Source organism: Phasianus colchicus, chromosome 3 (genome assembly GCF_987193195.1).
Source record: "Phasianus colchicus chromosome 3, bPhaCol1.hap1.1, whole genome shotgun sequence".
Classification (NCBI taxonomy): domain Eukaryota; kingdom Metazoa; phylum Chordata; class Aves; order Galliformes; family Phasianidae; genus Phasianus; species Phasianus colchicus.
The window spans coordinates 90,587,447-90,604,118 of record NC_143438.1 but is presented as its reverse complement, the minus strand read 5'-3'; the positions used below and the strand labels follow the sequence as shown (position 1 = coordinate 90,604,118).

General features: G+C 37.0%; 1 protein-coding gene across 7 annotated transcripts in view; it reads left to right on the top strand.

Annotated features, from left to right (window-relative positions):
- TRAPPC9 (trafficking protein particle complex subunit 9) overlaps nucleotides 1–16,672 on the top strand; it is a 472,387-nt gene that overhangs the window by 147,474 nt on the left and 308,241 nt on the right. For all 7 annotated transcript variants that reach the window (XM_090138036.1, XM_090138035.1, XM_031591261.2 and 4 more), the window contains 2 exons: nucleotides 5,918–6,060; nucleotides 16,405–16,515. In XM_090138036.1, coding sequence (XP_089994162.1) covers nucleotides 5,918–6,060; nucleotides 16,405–16,515 — 254 coding nt within the window. The remainder of the gene's footprint in view (nucleotides 1–5,917; nucleotides 6,061–16,404; nucleotides 16,516–16,672) is intronic.

Genomic DNA, 16,672 nt, shown 5'->3' with positions numbered 1-16,672 from the left:
TGGTGTTATAGCTAAAAAATGCACACAAAATAACTTGTGAATGTATAGCAGGAACAACAGATTAGAAAGTGCACTGTTAAATGCGAGATGAATCCTCATCAATAAAAGATGATTAAATATCATATTTGATTTGTCATTCTACATATCTTTTTCTTAGAATGACCTTTGATTCACCCTGCTAGTTAATGCAGAATGACTGTAGCGTGCCTGCCTTGAAACTTAACATTATTCTGTTCACATCTCCATTCTCATTATAAACATGGCTATTTTTAGCTAGCACAGATTCAGAATATGCCTTGTAAGCTTAATGGGGGATTTATTGAGCTCCTGTGTGTATTCACTAGAGATTCCTTGCTGAAGCTTACTGGCTTAGGATTGGGGAGGGGAAGAATGTACTATTTTAATTCCCGGCATATGCCTGCAGGAGCTATATTTAGCTTCAGCTGCTTGCCATTGTGCTATTTCTACAAAGGGATGCAGCAGTTTCATTGTTCAGGGGCTTAACTAGACATAAATGTAGATGGATGAGCTCGATGAACATCGCTGTACTGCAGAAATTGCTGCTGAAAGTCACTGTGTATGCAGTAGGTGTACTTGAGTAAAGCTATGCTAGAGCATGAACATAAGTTAGTAGTATAAATTTGCCTGATTAACACATGCAAAATAAAATTATACTTATTTTGCTTCAGACTTACGTAGTAGTGAAACGTTAATAGCAATTTGGGCTTAGTTTGCATTTATACATGCAAAGATCTGATTTACTTCAGTGGCATAATTTATTTTATTGCTTATCAGTTATTAAGAATTTTATCATAGCTCTTCTGATTGCCCTGCATATGTGTAATGGAATGCAGGGAAAAAAATGAATATGGAGAATGCTTCCTGCTGTTCTGTCCTACAGGATGATTACATATGCAGTACAAGATGATTACATATGCACATCCTTTTTATAAGGTAGTGGGGATCTGGCTATCAATTATCCTCTTTGATGCTTTAGAGAGCATCATTTATTGGGAGAGCCACCTTTTTCTTTTTGGGGAACATTAGGAATTCTGACTTGACCATTTAAGTATTCCAGTAGATTCAGAATTGCTTTCATGGTTTACATTCAGAGAAATCAGTAAGAAGTCGTTTCTATCCTCTCATGACCCTCTGAGTTCTACAAAAAGATGAAGATTTTTTGTTTTTTAGCCAAAAAAAAAAAAAAAAAAAGGAGATTTTCTGTCGTCTAGAAAATACTGAAAAACATCCAGAAAGAAAGACAGAATCTGTATTTTCTGTATAAAAAAATCATCCATGTTAGCTGTAAGCTTAAGACAAATATTCTCCAGTAAAAGAGCAAACAACAGACAGAATTATTTCTTCAGAGCTCCATGACATCACTGTGCAATCATTGCATTGGTTATTTCAATTTGGCCATTCAATTTGTGATAGAAAGTAGTTTTTATACCATATTCCACAGGTAGAAAAATTTTATGTGTGTTTGCTAATGTATTTCACTAGCGATCTTCAGTTTGTGTCCTTGACCTTTCAGATAGCCTCAGAACTGCACATGATGCTGGCCTTGTTTCCTAAAGGCATCAAGAAGGGCTAAATTATTTTTGGTTTTGGAATAGTACTCAGCTTGAGATAAAGGTTTTGAGGTTTGACTTACTGCTCTCCACACACTATACTTCTAGGTTTCCTTTCAATGCAGGTATGTCAAGTAGAGGGAGATCTGAGTGGGAAAAATCATGCAAGATCACCTGCTATTTCTCCCAACATCACTGTTAAGCCTAACTTTTATATCTTCTTTACCCTTTGTCAGCTTACTATGTGAAACAATGGACCAAGGACTCGTTCTAACAAGCAGATACACATAATGACAGTTCAAATACAATATTCAACCATCTTTTACTGAAGACAAGTATTTGTCTTTTCTTAGGCTGTTGCAAATTAAAACTCTTAAGTGCTAACGTGAATTAATTTCACTAACCAAATCAATACAGAAGTATATACTTCCTGGATGTGATCTTACATGAGGGTTCCAGGACTGAATTTTTTCATCAGACCAGGTCTAACCTGGGACACAACTCTTCATGCCTGGAGTTGGGGACACAGGATGCCTCTGATCACACTGGCCAGGTCTTTGCTTGTTTATTTACCAGCTTATTTATTGCAGGTTTATCTGCTTCTATTGAAAAGAACATCATTAATTGGAGAAACTTGCTTTCTCTTTGCGACTGCCAGTAAATCTAATTATACACAAAAAATTCTTAAGTAGCCGAAATTCTTGTTTTCAAGAATTAATAGTCTGCCTAAGGAAAAAAAAAAGAAAAAAGCAACAACCAGCAAACAGAAAACAAAAGGCATCCAAAAAGCTGAGAAAAGGGGATAGACATGAGAAAGATTGGTAAGCACTCATGCATGCATACTCTCCTTATGGAGCAGTCCTAGTAATGCATGTGTTAATTTGGATGAGAAGCAGGAGACCAGGGGCATGACAGGGGATGAAAACATGTTTACCGTTGGGCATGTATTTTGATTTAAAAAAGAAGAAGGTATATTTGAAGATTACACACCTAGAATATGTTACTTTTCAAATGTCAAGCCCTAATCCCATGAGAAATTATGCTCGTTACTAAGAGTTGTTTTCTATAATCAGTTCAGGAACTAAAATGGAAAGAACATTACATTCTGAATTTAAATATTTTTAGTCTCCTCATGCTGCCTTTTAAAAGTCTTAATGGGGAGCCTATCATGTTACGTTCTGATATTTCTTCACGATTATTGCAGGCAGTGTCTGCAGAGTCTCAGGAGCAAACTGTCTGTGGCGAAGTACTGCCATTTCATCTTCTGTTAAATGCTAAGATCTGCATCGTGTCATTTTCGCTATTCTAAGGGAATTTAGAAAATGCAGTGTGTGTGAGGCTTTGTTTGAAACTATGACTTTATAATGTAATTATGTAAAACACTGAAACAGGACTTGAAGGTATACTATATAAGTTTGTGGATGACACTACATTGGGAGGAGCTGTTGACTCATTCCAGAGTAGAGAGGCCACAAAGAAAGGTCTTGACAAACTGGAGTGCTGGGCAGTCACCAACTGCATGAAGTTTCACAAGAACAAGTATATGAAGCTGTACCTGGGATGGGACAAGCCTGGCTGTACGTACAGACTAGGGGATGAGAGGCTGGAGGCTTTATCCTGTGGAAAGGCATCTGGGGATTCTGCTTGATGGCAAGTTGAATCTTAGTCAGCAGTGGCACTGTCTGTGTAGGTTCTGCAGGACATCTAAGCATAGAAGGTTATTGAAGTCTGGGATTGTGTTTGGCTTGTTCTTCTCTGGAGGGGCTGTGGGAGAGAACAGTAAATTGTTTTAAATTGGAGCTGTGTAAGCTTATGAAAGTGTAGGATTTTTGTTCTGTCGCAGTGATAGAAAATCAATCTTAGATATTGGATGTGGAGTCCTTCCCAAGGTGTGTGTGTGTGTAGAAAGTTTTAAAGGAGATTGGATTTTTTTTTTTTTTCCCCACGTCTTGTTCATATTATTTGAATTCTAAGCAATAAAACTTTTCTCTGATCTCCTTAAGACACTAGAAAAAATGTTTTCCTCAATCATGCCCTTCCTCTGCACATACATATACACTCCCAATATACAGTCTGTCAGGAGCTGTACCTTTGTGTTTATGTATATTCATAGGAACCCTGCTCCATTATCACAGCTGGTGAGAGTGCAGGGTTCGGTGCTCTGAAGTTCTTGAATTTAAAATCTGTTTGCCACCGATTAGGTTTTTATATTTGGAGTGGGACAAGGATCGTTAAGTCCTTTTCTGTTCTTTCATATGGGATGTGAGGCATATTTAGGGCCATCAGTCAGTTTCACAATTTTTCCTCTCTGGGAGAGACCAAGATTATGACGACGCCTTGTGCTCTTGCTTATCAATGGTGTATACTGTAGCTCTGTACCTTTTTGTGTGTGTTTTCATTTAGTGTTGGACGTTAGGAAGGATTTTGCATGGGCAGTGACAGTGCTCCATGACCTTTCAAACGTTTACTGTATATTTACTTGTAATTCTTTGGGACTGGGCTTAATTGAGCAGCCTTGTGCCATGATCGTATGTAGGACGAATCATGGAACAACACCTTTACAATGCAAGGAGCTTTGAATATTCCAGCACTAATATGGAGCTGACTTACATACGTGGAGATTACACAGAAAATCTAATGAGAATTGAAGTGCATTCTTCAGCACATCCCTGTACAACAGATACCTGTACTTGCGGAGTCTAGCTCTAATTTTTATTAAGTAGTCCAGATGGTTAATTAGAATGAAGAGTGTTTTGAATGGGTTTGTGCATTTTTACTTTTGTTTTTAATATCAATTAGCTCTCCTGACATAAATTAAACTTGAGTTCATTAACTACAAATTAGGAATTGACATAAACAGAGTAGACAGCTTTGTCTAAAGTAGCCAGTGGATAGTTTTGTTTGTATTCTAAGGTGACTCTTATGAATCTTAATGAAAGCAAATTAAGAAATGGAGTTACTTTGCATTGCTGAAAAGCAATCTGGAAACGTGCAATATGTTTAAATGTGAACTTGCCACTAAACTATTTGTTTATCATCTTTGATATTCTTTAAATCACTGGATTGTGGTTCTTTTAAGGAATGTTTCTGTTCTTCAACAACATTTAGAGACAAAATGGCATACATTTTTTCCAAGTCATTAAATTCCTAAATTGTTCCTTAGAGCTTATGAAAAAAAAATATATATATATTTTAGGGAATAAGGTGTTGCCTTGGAGATTGTAGATTTTCTTTCCTTTTTCCTTTTTTGTTTTTTTTTTGAAAATTTGATTTTTGAGGGGAAGTGTTTTAATTCTTTATAGAATAAACTAAAAGCTACTGAGTGAGTAAAAAGAGAGCATTTCTAAATGCATTTTAGAAACTGTTGTAATTGTAGGCATAGCCTTCAGCTTAACCTGGTAATTAATGGCCATGCCAGAGCAGTGTCTGTATCCTTGCTGTGAGATTGGCAATAGCAGGTGTCTGGGGACTAGAATAAGAACAGGGAAAGAATCCAATGAGACTTCCCAAATTTTTGCCATGCTTCATGAAAATTATACTTCAGGAGTGTAATAGAAGAAAAGGTGGCATGTAGTCACTCTGGGTGAACCAAAGGTTTATTCTGAGCTTGAGCTTTGAAGATGACATGGAGATCTATGCTGAGAAGCTTCACCCAGGCTGTTTATTAAGTAAAAAGACAAAGTCCAAAAGTTCCAACAAAGAAATAAAGTCTCAGAACTAATGAGAGTAATGAGTCTGTAAGACTAATGATAATGATCATTATTTTTAATATTTGCTAACCAGTCACATTCTGTGAAGTGAATATCAAGGTAAAACAAAGTTCATATCCTGTATTTGGTCAATATTGTTGTTGTAGTCTGCTAGTCAAAGGAGATGAGTGTATGCTTACATATAGAGACCAGATATTTCTACTTTTCTGTTGTTCAGTGTCAGTCTACAGTCAAAAATTATGTTTCTCATTTAATTACAAAGGTAATGTAGTGATGAATATTTTTTAAAGAGTGGAAGAGCTTATCATTTAATAATCTATAAACTCTTCTAAGTAAAAATAAGCTCTTCATTTTCTCTGTGTTAAATGTTGAATGAAGAATTATGTCCATCTGACTTTGTTCTCTACTTGTAAGTTTTTTAAAGGATTAAGGAAGAAAAGCAACTTAGGGATGCAGCCATTTGATTCCCTTTTTTCCTACAGGTACCAGAATAGGTGTGTTAGAATGGCAAATTCAAATTCTTGATGGCACAAAAACGTTGTTGCTATCACTTCTGTGATTTTAATTGTACTTTTGAAATGCACAGTAATGACACATTACTAATTACTAATAAGTAATTGACTTCTATTTCTCCAGACACTGGAAGCCATCCTGAATTTTAAATACTCTGGTGGACCAGGACACATTGAAGGATATTACCGGAACCTTTCACTGGGTCTTCACGTAGAAGTAGAGCCTTCTGTTTTCTTTACACGTGTCAGCACCCTTCCAGCAACCAGGTAAACCTTTTGATTCCTTTACTTGTGACTCATTGTTAATATTGGCTATAAGCATGCTCAAAACTTTCAGTAGTCACCAGCAAAGAATTCTGTGAATTAGTTTTCAGAATACCTCCACCTGAGGAATTTAACCTTATTTAATTGCAGATTATGATTAAAGCAATCCATGTTCACCGGCAAATTTCTGAATTTCAAATGTTATTTCAGTAAGGTTTATATTTCAGTAAGGTTTATTCTACTAATCATAGAATCATAGAATGGCCTGGGTTGAAAAGGACCACAATCATCATCTTGTTTCAACCTCCCTGCTATGTGCAGGGTCACCAACCAGCAGCCCAGGCTGCCCAGAGCCACATCCAGCCTGGCCTTGAATGCCTCCAGGGATGGGGCATCCACAGCCTCCTTGGGCAACCTGTTCAGTGTGTCACCACCCTCTGGGTGAAAAACCTCCTCCTAATATCTAACCTAAACCTCCCTGTCTCAGTTTAAAACCATTCCCCCTTGTCCTATCACTATCCACTCTTGTAAACAGCCGTTCCCCTGATTATGTCCTGTTTATTATAATATTTCTTTCTGTATCTCTCCACTGTTGTGATATATTCTGCTTTACATTGTTTTGTGTTTATCTAGCATAGTCTTACCAAAAATGTATGTGTAGATTATTGTCTTTGAATATAAGGAATAAATTGTAAACATTCTCTCCTTCAGTGCTTTCTCTCTCATTAGTGACAGAGTGGTTTTCCTTGTGCCAGTGAGTTTTAAAAATCAGAGCAGCACCTGATGGTTGTCAAATGCCATAATTATTAAAATTTGACTAATCAACAGCTGAGTGCAATCAGTTATAATAGGTAATTGTTTTGCTGTTAATTGTCTTTATTTGCTACTAAATGCACAATTCATATTCTGTATATTTTTATTAACTATTGCTTTTTATACTGCTTAAGGTAAGTGTTTTTTACAAAAATTTATTCTGTAATGTAATGATTTTACTGATTCTTAATTAATTACACATTCACGTGTAAATTCACCTATACCAGTCAATTAAATCATTAAATACTCTGACATGTTTAGATCTTTGGGATGCATTAAATTTCTGGAAGTTCCAGATGTGGCTGTTGAATCTCTCTCACCAAAATCAAGTAACTATGCTTGGCTTTGTTGGGAAGAGAGACTGAAGGTGGCCTTGGTTTCAGTGCATAATTACTTCTGAGGTACAAATACAGAGAAGTACGAAAGTTTTTTATACAGTTGTTGCCAAGTGGATAGAAATGGAATGAAGCAGTGGACAGTGGTCATGGCACCCCATGGCAGCGCTCATGGCCCTAAGCTGCTGGAGTTCAAGGAGTGTTTGGGCAGTGCTCACAGATGTGTCTTGCATTTCAGGTGGTCCTGTTTGTAGCCAGGAGTTGGATTACATGATCCCTGTTCAGCCCTTCCAATTTAGGATATTCTATAGTTGTGCTTATTTTGGAAATCCTCTTCTATTACTTCAAGGTAGCAGGATTATTGACAAGTGTGCCAGCATGCACTGTGGGAGCAAGCTTTTCTTTTTAAGTTTGAAATTATTTCAGTGCGTTTGTATAACAGTGCTTTGGGAGTTGGAAGTGAACTTAATTCATCAGGAGATTCATATTGGTCCCAAGACTTTCTTCAGCAACAAATGTCGTAAAGAAAACCCAGAAGTAGAGTGTGAAGGCCTACTAGTCTGTGTGATGTTGGTGCCATACTTCATTTTTCAAAGGGAAGAAATGAGTCACCACTATCACACTGTTGCAGAAATGTCCAAGGATGGATGAACCCCACCACAGCTTGCAAAGCACATAATGTTTCTTTTGATCCTGTGAACAAAAGCAATGAAACCTTAAGACAAGTAACTGAGCTGAGTTTTCTGCAGCTTGTATTGTATGCATTTACTTCATTCTTTGCCTGTTCCTCACATAGATCAGTGTTTAGGTCAGTGGAAGGTGGCTTGCTGATTGGAGGGGAAGTTAAAGATATTACTGATTTTAATTTGAAATCCGAAGTGTTATACTGTTTTGGGGACAAATGTTAAAATTTCTTTCAGCAAAGTTGTGTTGCAGGACTGGTCAAATGGCTATGCAGATCTGTTGTGTTACATGGGTATACATTGCTCATGAAGTCATGAAGCATTTTAAGTGCTTATTACCTTGTACTCTTTGTTCCAAAGTTTTAGTTTTAGCGAGTAGTAACACTCTTTGCTTACTCTTGTGTTTCCCAGTGGTAATCCTCCATCAAAAATCATGTATAATTCAGTGTTGTTTTAAAAAGAGTAAAAGTAACGTCATCTTCCGAACTACTGAGGATAAATATTTGTCATTAAATGAAACGACGTTTGTTTTTTGATTGTTGATAATCTCTGCCAATATCTGAGGCCCAATGAAAGTCAAATTTTGTACTTTTGCTTGCTCTTTTAAAAACTTGACTCGGATTTCCCATTGAATTCCAGCAAATTTTTCATTGCTTAAATTCTATTCTAGGCACTGAACTTCTTTTTGTTTAGTCATTATGTGAGGCTATGTTTTGTAGCTTACCTTCTCAGCCGTCATTTCAGAATAAGTTAACATTGTTTTCATTTTCTGGATTCATTTTTTTCTTTTTTTAAAACACTTTACCTCAATAAAAGTAAGAAACAGTGGCTTAATAGCTGCTGGGCTTAAAATCAGAGTGAAATATAAAACTCTAAACATTGATTCTTCCCTTAGGTCTTTACTGGAAAACAAAACAAAAACAAACAAAACCTGGGAAAATGTTAATGAAATCACTGTTTCCCCCCCCCCCTCCCCAGTGTAACATAAAGATTATGGTTTGTGTAAAAGCCTTCCAGTCGCAGGTGGTATTTCTTCTATTTGAGCAGACATACATAAGAGAAAAATGAAATTGCTGTTTTTTTTTTTTTTCTCCTCTGAGAGTAGGGGTTGATTTTGCTTTGTTTTTGTTTGTCTAAGTACCTAGCCATAATTATGCCTTCCACTCATGCACAGGCTTGTGCTTTATAGATGGAAGTTTCACTAGCTGCATCTTCACTGTGTGTTAAGATGCATTCCATCCTGACAAGGGATCCTTTTAACCTTTTTATCTGTGCTGGTCAGTAGGGGCACCTTAGCTTAGCTGTGCTACGGTATGTGATCTGTTGCCTAATTTTGATTCAGATACCAGCCCTCCTGTCAGAAGAGGTGATGTTCTGTCAGTTAGCAGCCCTATTCTGCTCCAAGGAGTTTCACTGGGTATCATCGTGTGCTCACTGAGCTGCCAAAAGGACTGATGGAAAAGGCTCATGCCTGGAAGTTGTTTGTGTCTGGTCATGTCACTGTAATTCTTCATTTGCTTATTTGTCTTTGAAAGGAAATTATTATCCTGTGGTTACTAATCAGAGTTGTAATAAGATAGGCTCTGTGTGCAATGTAGGGTACTTTTTTTCTTTTCATCCCTTGCCATTGTGCCACCTATGCAAAAGTAAGTGAGAACCATCTCCAAAGGCTAGAAAATGTGGATTTGTAGACGGAGTCCACCCACAGTGAAATCAGGATACTGCATTCCTTTTTGGGTAAGGCTTGGTCTTTCCCTTCCATTCTACAAATTCAAGATGATGAGCAAAGTAAATTTTTTAATTTTCTTAAGGCAGCCAAGTTTTCTTCTTATCTTGACAACACCTTACAGCTTCAGCTGCACGTCTTTTTTGGCAAGAGTAGAGGCTGAGACTCTGTCCTTGTGGTTGAGTCAGATTAAAAAAGAAAAAAGGCAACACTGCAGGTCTGACACTGTAAAGTTCAAGAAGTGCCAGTTCATGTAACTGTAGATACATTTCCTTTTGTAGCATTAATGTATTTCATGTAATGCAGTGATGTAGTACTGTTAACAAGGCATCAGTCCATAATAATGCCTGCAGTATGCTCCTAGTCTAAGACCTATCAGTGCTTTGGATCATGTCAGTATACAATTTTTCCAACTTGGGCTTCACTTAATACAGAAAAAGAATGATCTTGTTTGTGTGGAGAGTTCTCAGGAGATCCTCTGTTGGATGGGCAGAAGTTTGAGCCTTAACAAAACCAGATATGATTTTCAAAATTTCAGTTCGTGTTTCCATGATTGCCCACATTTTCGGTACAATACACCTTCAGGAGCCAGGTTTGGGTTAGAGATCCTGCTCATCACTCACCAATGGCAGAAGAGTAAATAGGATGTTTCTTCAGCCATGTTCTAACAAACCTTTTGGTTACACAGTGGAAAAGTTCTCTAGTATTTTTTTAAACAATTGTTCCATTTCTGGAACTGAGTTTTTGAGTAAATGTTCATACTTAATACATTTAGAATGAGAGTCAACTACCTGCTGAGAGGCTGCAATTTCTGACCTTACGATTTCCAATGTTTCAGTGCTCAAATGTCATAGATTTTTGAAGGGAAGGCCAACCTCTTTCAGTTGGCCACCTGAAGATCAGTCATTGTAGTGTGTTGTGAAGAAGGCCAAGCTGTAGCCTGTTTAAAATGACTTGGTATCTCCACAATGTTCAATTCACTCTTATATTAAAAAACAAGACAGTTGAAAAAGAAACCAGGCTAATTCAATTTCAAGTAAAGCCTTTTTGATTGGTTAGACTGATTAACCATTTATAAAAACTGTCAAGGAGTGGGTTTAGTAACTTTTTCTTTTGTATTCTCAGGACTGGATGTTTTTCTAGACTATATTCTTTATTTAAATTCACACCATTGAGCTGATGATATATTTTAATGAGTAAGAACTAATGACACAGAAGTTTAGGTCCAGTGGTTAAATCATCTTGGTAACCCCAAACTCTGCTAATTATACATGTTGCAGTGAGTTCATGGAAGTGCAGCAGATAGTAGCTTACAGATTGGGAGCATTGATTTTTGAGATCAAAATGTTAAATACGTAGAGTTTGGCACAAGAAGATGTGAGAACATAAATCTACAAGTATTTATAGATGTGCTGGGAATATTTAGCACAAATGAGAAGGTTTACAACGAGGAAAAGTCGGATGAGGACAATTCTTAGATTATGTGAAAAATCCCTTTTAATAGTAAGATATGTGAATTTCTGAGTTAATAATCTAACGTGGAAAGATTCATTTATAGGGAATTCAGTAAAAATTAAATGGAACTAAGGAAACTATTCAAAACAAAAGAGCAACAACAAAGATGCTCAGGATCTGGAATTTATATTCTAAATCATTGTTTTGCTGTGTTGTATGAAGAGACTGTGCTTGGTGGATCTGGGGGAGTTGGGTTGAATTCCAGCCTGCGTTTGCCTGTTGTCATTTCCAAGTGCTTCTCTTCTCTTTCTGGTATCATTTTGAACAGGGATATTGGGTATGACCATTTAAACAGAAGACATGAAAGAAACAAAAATGTGGGTGTGAAAACGCTCCTTCATTTCAGTTGATGGCAAACTAAGCTGAGTCAGGATGCTGATAATTTGCCAAAACCCCTCTGAGTGTTTCTTGTTTGAACTGACTTTAGAACAAAGCTAGAAACAGAATGGCAATAAGATTATTCACTGCAGTGAGCTGTCATTAGAGTGTGATAGCTGCATCTGGTTTGTAATATTGCGTTAAATGTTACTGAAGCATGTCCTCTGATGTCATTTCAGAGTAAGTCAGAATAGTAATTGCAACACCCCTGAAAGAAATTTCCAGATCACAGTGTAATTGCCTCTTGTCTGAGTTCCCATGGCCCCTCTTTTGTGACTGCTTCTGTAATCCTAGCACTGTAAGGCTTTTAATACATGGTTTGATTCATCATGTCACTAACTTCTCCTTGTGTTATATCCCGAGTTCTATAAAGGAAGATAATAGAAATTAATTTATGCAATAAATCTCCAAGACATTGCAGAATTAAAAATAAATAAATCTTATCTTTTAAAGCTTGAAATAAGTACTGACTTAATTGTGCACGTTATTCTGAGACCTTTAGGTTATAATTCATCCAACTGAAAACATCTTTCTAATTCTAGCTTTTGCCTGCACTGCCTCCTGAGATGCAGCCTTTCATGGTACTTGTAAAATAAAACCTTGCACGTGAAATATGCGGTAGATTCCTTTAAAGGAAACACAAGAGACAAAGAAGGGAGATAATTGAAAGGGAAATTGTTTGCAGAATGTGATTTTTAGCATTTTTCCACTTAGGCTTTGAAACTGCTTGATTCAAAACAGCAAGATGGGAACCAAAGCAAAATCCTTTCAAGAACTTAACCCAGAGTTTGTATATGTTCACCTCTGTTTAAACTGATCTCTTAATACAATGCAATAATATGTACATCATTCTGTTCAGAAAAGGTATCTATTTCCAATTGCTGATGTGTTTTGCTGGATAGTTTTAAATACAGTTTCCCAGGAAAATGAAGTTTATATGATCACTCCAGGTAAAACTTGGCTCATTTCTCCCAGTGGTTTACCCTGTACAGCCCTTCCCAATCCACTAAATATGTAGTGTAAAATATTACCTGGTGGTACATAGTTTGTTAAAAGGTGAAGAAATTGGGATAGTTTAGTAAAATAATAAGATATTGAGCAAATGTTGGATAGTCCTTCCCAATTCTTAGAAACACGGGCTTATGACTTTGGATGTATTTATTAGTATGAGTGTTCAATTTTTAATTTATTTTTTTCTTTAAATAAGCTTACACACTTCTCAAAAAAACTCATTTACCTCATGTGGAGCCAATGGCTGATGGTCTCAGATTTTTCTCAGTTGCCTTGAAATGCTTAAAACAATATGACATTTGAAATGTTTCTGGTACAGAGCTTAGTTTAAACAACAGATTACTGAATGAAACCGTATGCAGTTGTTCAGCAAATTCATGCTGGAGTTCCTTTATCACCCTTGTGTGAATATGATTTACTTCTAAAATATCATTCACTGACACTGAAGTGGGTCATTTCATTCCTGTCTTTCAAAGAATGGTCTTCTATAAGTTTATCTGTAGTGAAAATTGATATGAAGAGGGAATTAGGCTTTCTTACTAATTCTTTGTTTTCCTGCAGCTTTCATTTTTGACCTGCTTGTAGCTCAGCTTCATCAGTTCTACACAGTCCTACTGCTTGTGACATGGCAGAAAATAAAGAAAAAAAAGAGACCTTTTTCTACTTTCCAGATCTTAAGTAAATTGTTCTTTAGCAGCTTGCAGACTTTCCTTTTCTTCCGCCTTTATTGTACTATTACATATAATTTTCCAGAGTTTGTATTTTGTCTTATTTCCAGCATTCAGAGCTTGTTTCAGTTCGTATATTTTTGTAACCTGAAATTGTTTGTTTTTTATTGCTCTAATAGCTGGTTTGTGATACGTAATTACCCTGAATTGTGATGTAGTATTTTCCTACTGCCTTCATGTTGCCTGCAATCATTTTATACCTGTATCTTATTATTTTTCAAGTACTGTAATGATTCTCTAACTCTGACTTTTATTTTTTACTGAAGATTTCCCTATTTAGCTCAAAAGTGGCAAGGAAAAAATATTTTCCTTGTGGACCTATTTTATTGTGGTGTTTGTAAAGGGTGAGCAAAGTGTCGTGGCAAATAATTTTCACTGTATAATCCAAGAGTTTTTATTCAGGAATTGTTAGAATAGTGATGTCAGAATCAGTTCTGAAGGTCTGCTAGTTGTATTGGTCCCTTATATTTATAACATCAGTTGTTTTATTTACAAAACTTTGATTCTGCTGCCAAAAACTATTGTACAAGGCTTGTATGAATGTTATTTCAAACCACTGTTTGTTTCTTTCTGTGGGATAAGTAAAAAATTGCTTCCATGTCGAATTTTATAAACAAAGAAATCTCACTTGCAAATGATGTCTTAGCATCTGCTGGAGAGACAGAAGCTTCCTGTGGCTTTGCAGGGCTTGTCCCACTCCCAGCAGTGAGATGGAAGCTTGGCTTGCTTGCTCACTTTCTCATTCCTTGCTGATAACAGGTTAGCTACTGCCTCTCGCAGTCATTCCTTTTATGTGAGCTGTATAGGCAGGAAGTTTCTGCTAGAAGCTGTGACTCCTTATTTGTTCAAAATTCATGAGTTTTGACATGTTTGCTTCAGGCACTCAGCTACCTTTGTGCATTATCTATATTCAGTATTCATTGGAATTTTACCCGAAAAGAGCAAAAACACTTAAAAATACCAAAAAAGCACCTCTACCCTCCCACCCCCCGTTTCCTTTCTGCTTTTCCTTAGGGGCATGGTGCTGTCCCCAGGCAGTGCTTGCTTGTAGCTCAGTGCCTGCTTGCATGTGGTGTTGCTGTCACTTGGGGCTGAATCCCATACTTGTAAGAATGTCCCATCTCAGGGTTCAGCATGGCATCAATGCAGTTCCTCCTGTCTGCACCCTGGAAATACTCTCTCTTGATCCTCAGAAAAGAATTGCATTACACACCAGAGGACCTTTTTCATAAGTGGAAGAGCAGCTCTTATACTCTTGCATTGTCAGAGCTTAATTGTCTCTGGAATGACTGGAGTTGAATTGAAATTCATATACAGTAGAAGTATACTTGGTTACCTAAGGCTCTTAAATATGTCTTACAGAGTTTGAATGTGTGTTACTTGAAAGATGGCTCTGACAACCCTTATCTTACCACTGTGTTTCTCTTTCTTCCCGTTTGGGAACTTCTGATTTCATGTGAGCTCCCTCTTAAGTTGCTCAGAGTAGCTGTGGATGCCCCATTCCTGGGGGCATCAAGACCAGGTTGTATGATGCCCTGGGCAGCCTGACCTGGTGGGTGACAACGCTGCCATGGCATGGAGTTGGAGTGATGTGATCATTGAGGTCCCTTCCAACCCAAGCCATTCTGTGTTTCTCTGATTCTGTGATAAATTAAAGCTGCTAATGAGTTTTATTTCTGACATTCAATACAAGTTGCTTTTCCCTACTTAGTGCCAGCAATTACATGGGTTGTAATGATCTGTAATCTCTGTACAATGGCTATACTACTTAATTCTGTAATTCCCAGTGACAAGTCACCTAATGTTGTTATAAATACATTTAAACGTCAAAGTCATTTATAGTTAAAGATAAATTATAGTGATGCTTATGGCTGGGATATTTTCCTTAATTAAGTAGCTTCTGAGAAAGTTTTGAATTTCAGAGTGGACTGATAAAGCATTATCATAGCTATCTGATTGCATTTGGCATTTTCTATCTCATTCTTTCTGATTTTTTGCTTCATTTGTATTACATTATAATCTTCATTCAATGTTCCTGTTTATACATTGTTTCACAAAGAAGAAAAATTTAGAAATAAGACTAAAAATCTACAGTAAAGTTTCTTTTCTGTATCTCTATCAGTATTATTTCCAACGATAACCAAAACACAGTCTGTGTATTCCCAATGAATGCATCTAGGGAAATTTGGATTTGAAAGACAGTAGCTGCTTAATATGAGACATCAGTGAGTCCTGTCTGTGTGTTCCTTTCTGTAAGAAGGGACAAAGTTGTCTCTCCTGGAGTAGTTGGCATAATGGAGAAAGCCAACATTGTCCAGCCTGTGAGCAGAGTGGGGCCAGAGGAGGCCATGAAGGTGATCTGAGAGCTGGAGCACCTTCCCTACAAGAACAAGATGAGAAAATAGAGACTCTTCAGCCTGAAGAAGAGAAGACTCCAGGGAGAACCTATAGTGGCCTTCCAGTACATCAAGGGGGCCTACAGAAAAGCTGGGGAGGAACTTTTTATAAGGGCAGATAGTGACACAACAAGGGAAAATGGGTTTAAACTGGAGGAAGATAGATTTAGGCTAGATATTAGGAAGAAATTCTTTACTGTGAGGGTGGTGACACACTGGAACAGGATGCCCAGAGAGGTTTTAAATGTTCCCTCCCTGGAAGCATTGAAGGCCAGTCTGGATTGGGGCTGTGAGCAACCTGGTCTAGAGGGAGGTGTCCCTGCACATAGCAGTGTGTTGATCTTAAAGGTCCCTTCCAACCCAAAGCATTTCATGATTCTATAATATGTGGAACTGCTCCCTTACAAACTGAGCAAGGATTTAAAGTTTTGCTGCTTAAAAAGATAAATGTCAAGGTAGTATGAAATAGTAAAACCTGTCTTGTGTGAATGCTGAAAGAACTGAATAAAACGTGTGGCTTTTTCCCATAGAAGTGAATCTTAAAGCAACAGAGTGAGAATATATGTAGATGATCAAATGCTATAGGACTTAATATTATTGGGATGATAATTGTCATGGAACTCTTTTTGGATATATGCTTCTGTCAGGTTTCAGTTTTTTAAAAAAGATATTTCTACTAAGAGTATAAATGTTTATTCAGATATATGTGTTCTGTGGTGTGTTATTGACAGTGTGATATCCTTTTTTCCCCTGCCTTCACAGCACCCGGCAATGTCATCTTCTTCTTGATGTCTTCAATTCAACAGAGCATGAGTTGACCATCAGTGCCAGGAACAACGAAGATTTAATTCTGCATGCTGGAGAATGTCAGCGGTAAGTCCTTTCATATTTTGAGGGCCCTGCTTTAAAGCATATTATTTATTTCTACCCTGCTGTTGATATTTGGGGCTTTTTTTTCTTTTAAACGTTGTAAAGTTGGCAAAGAACAAATAAATTTAAGAATAAGAACATATATATAAGAATAAGAATA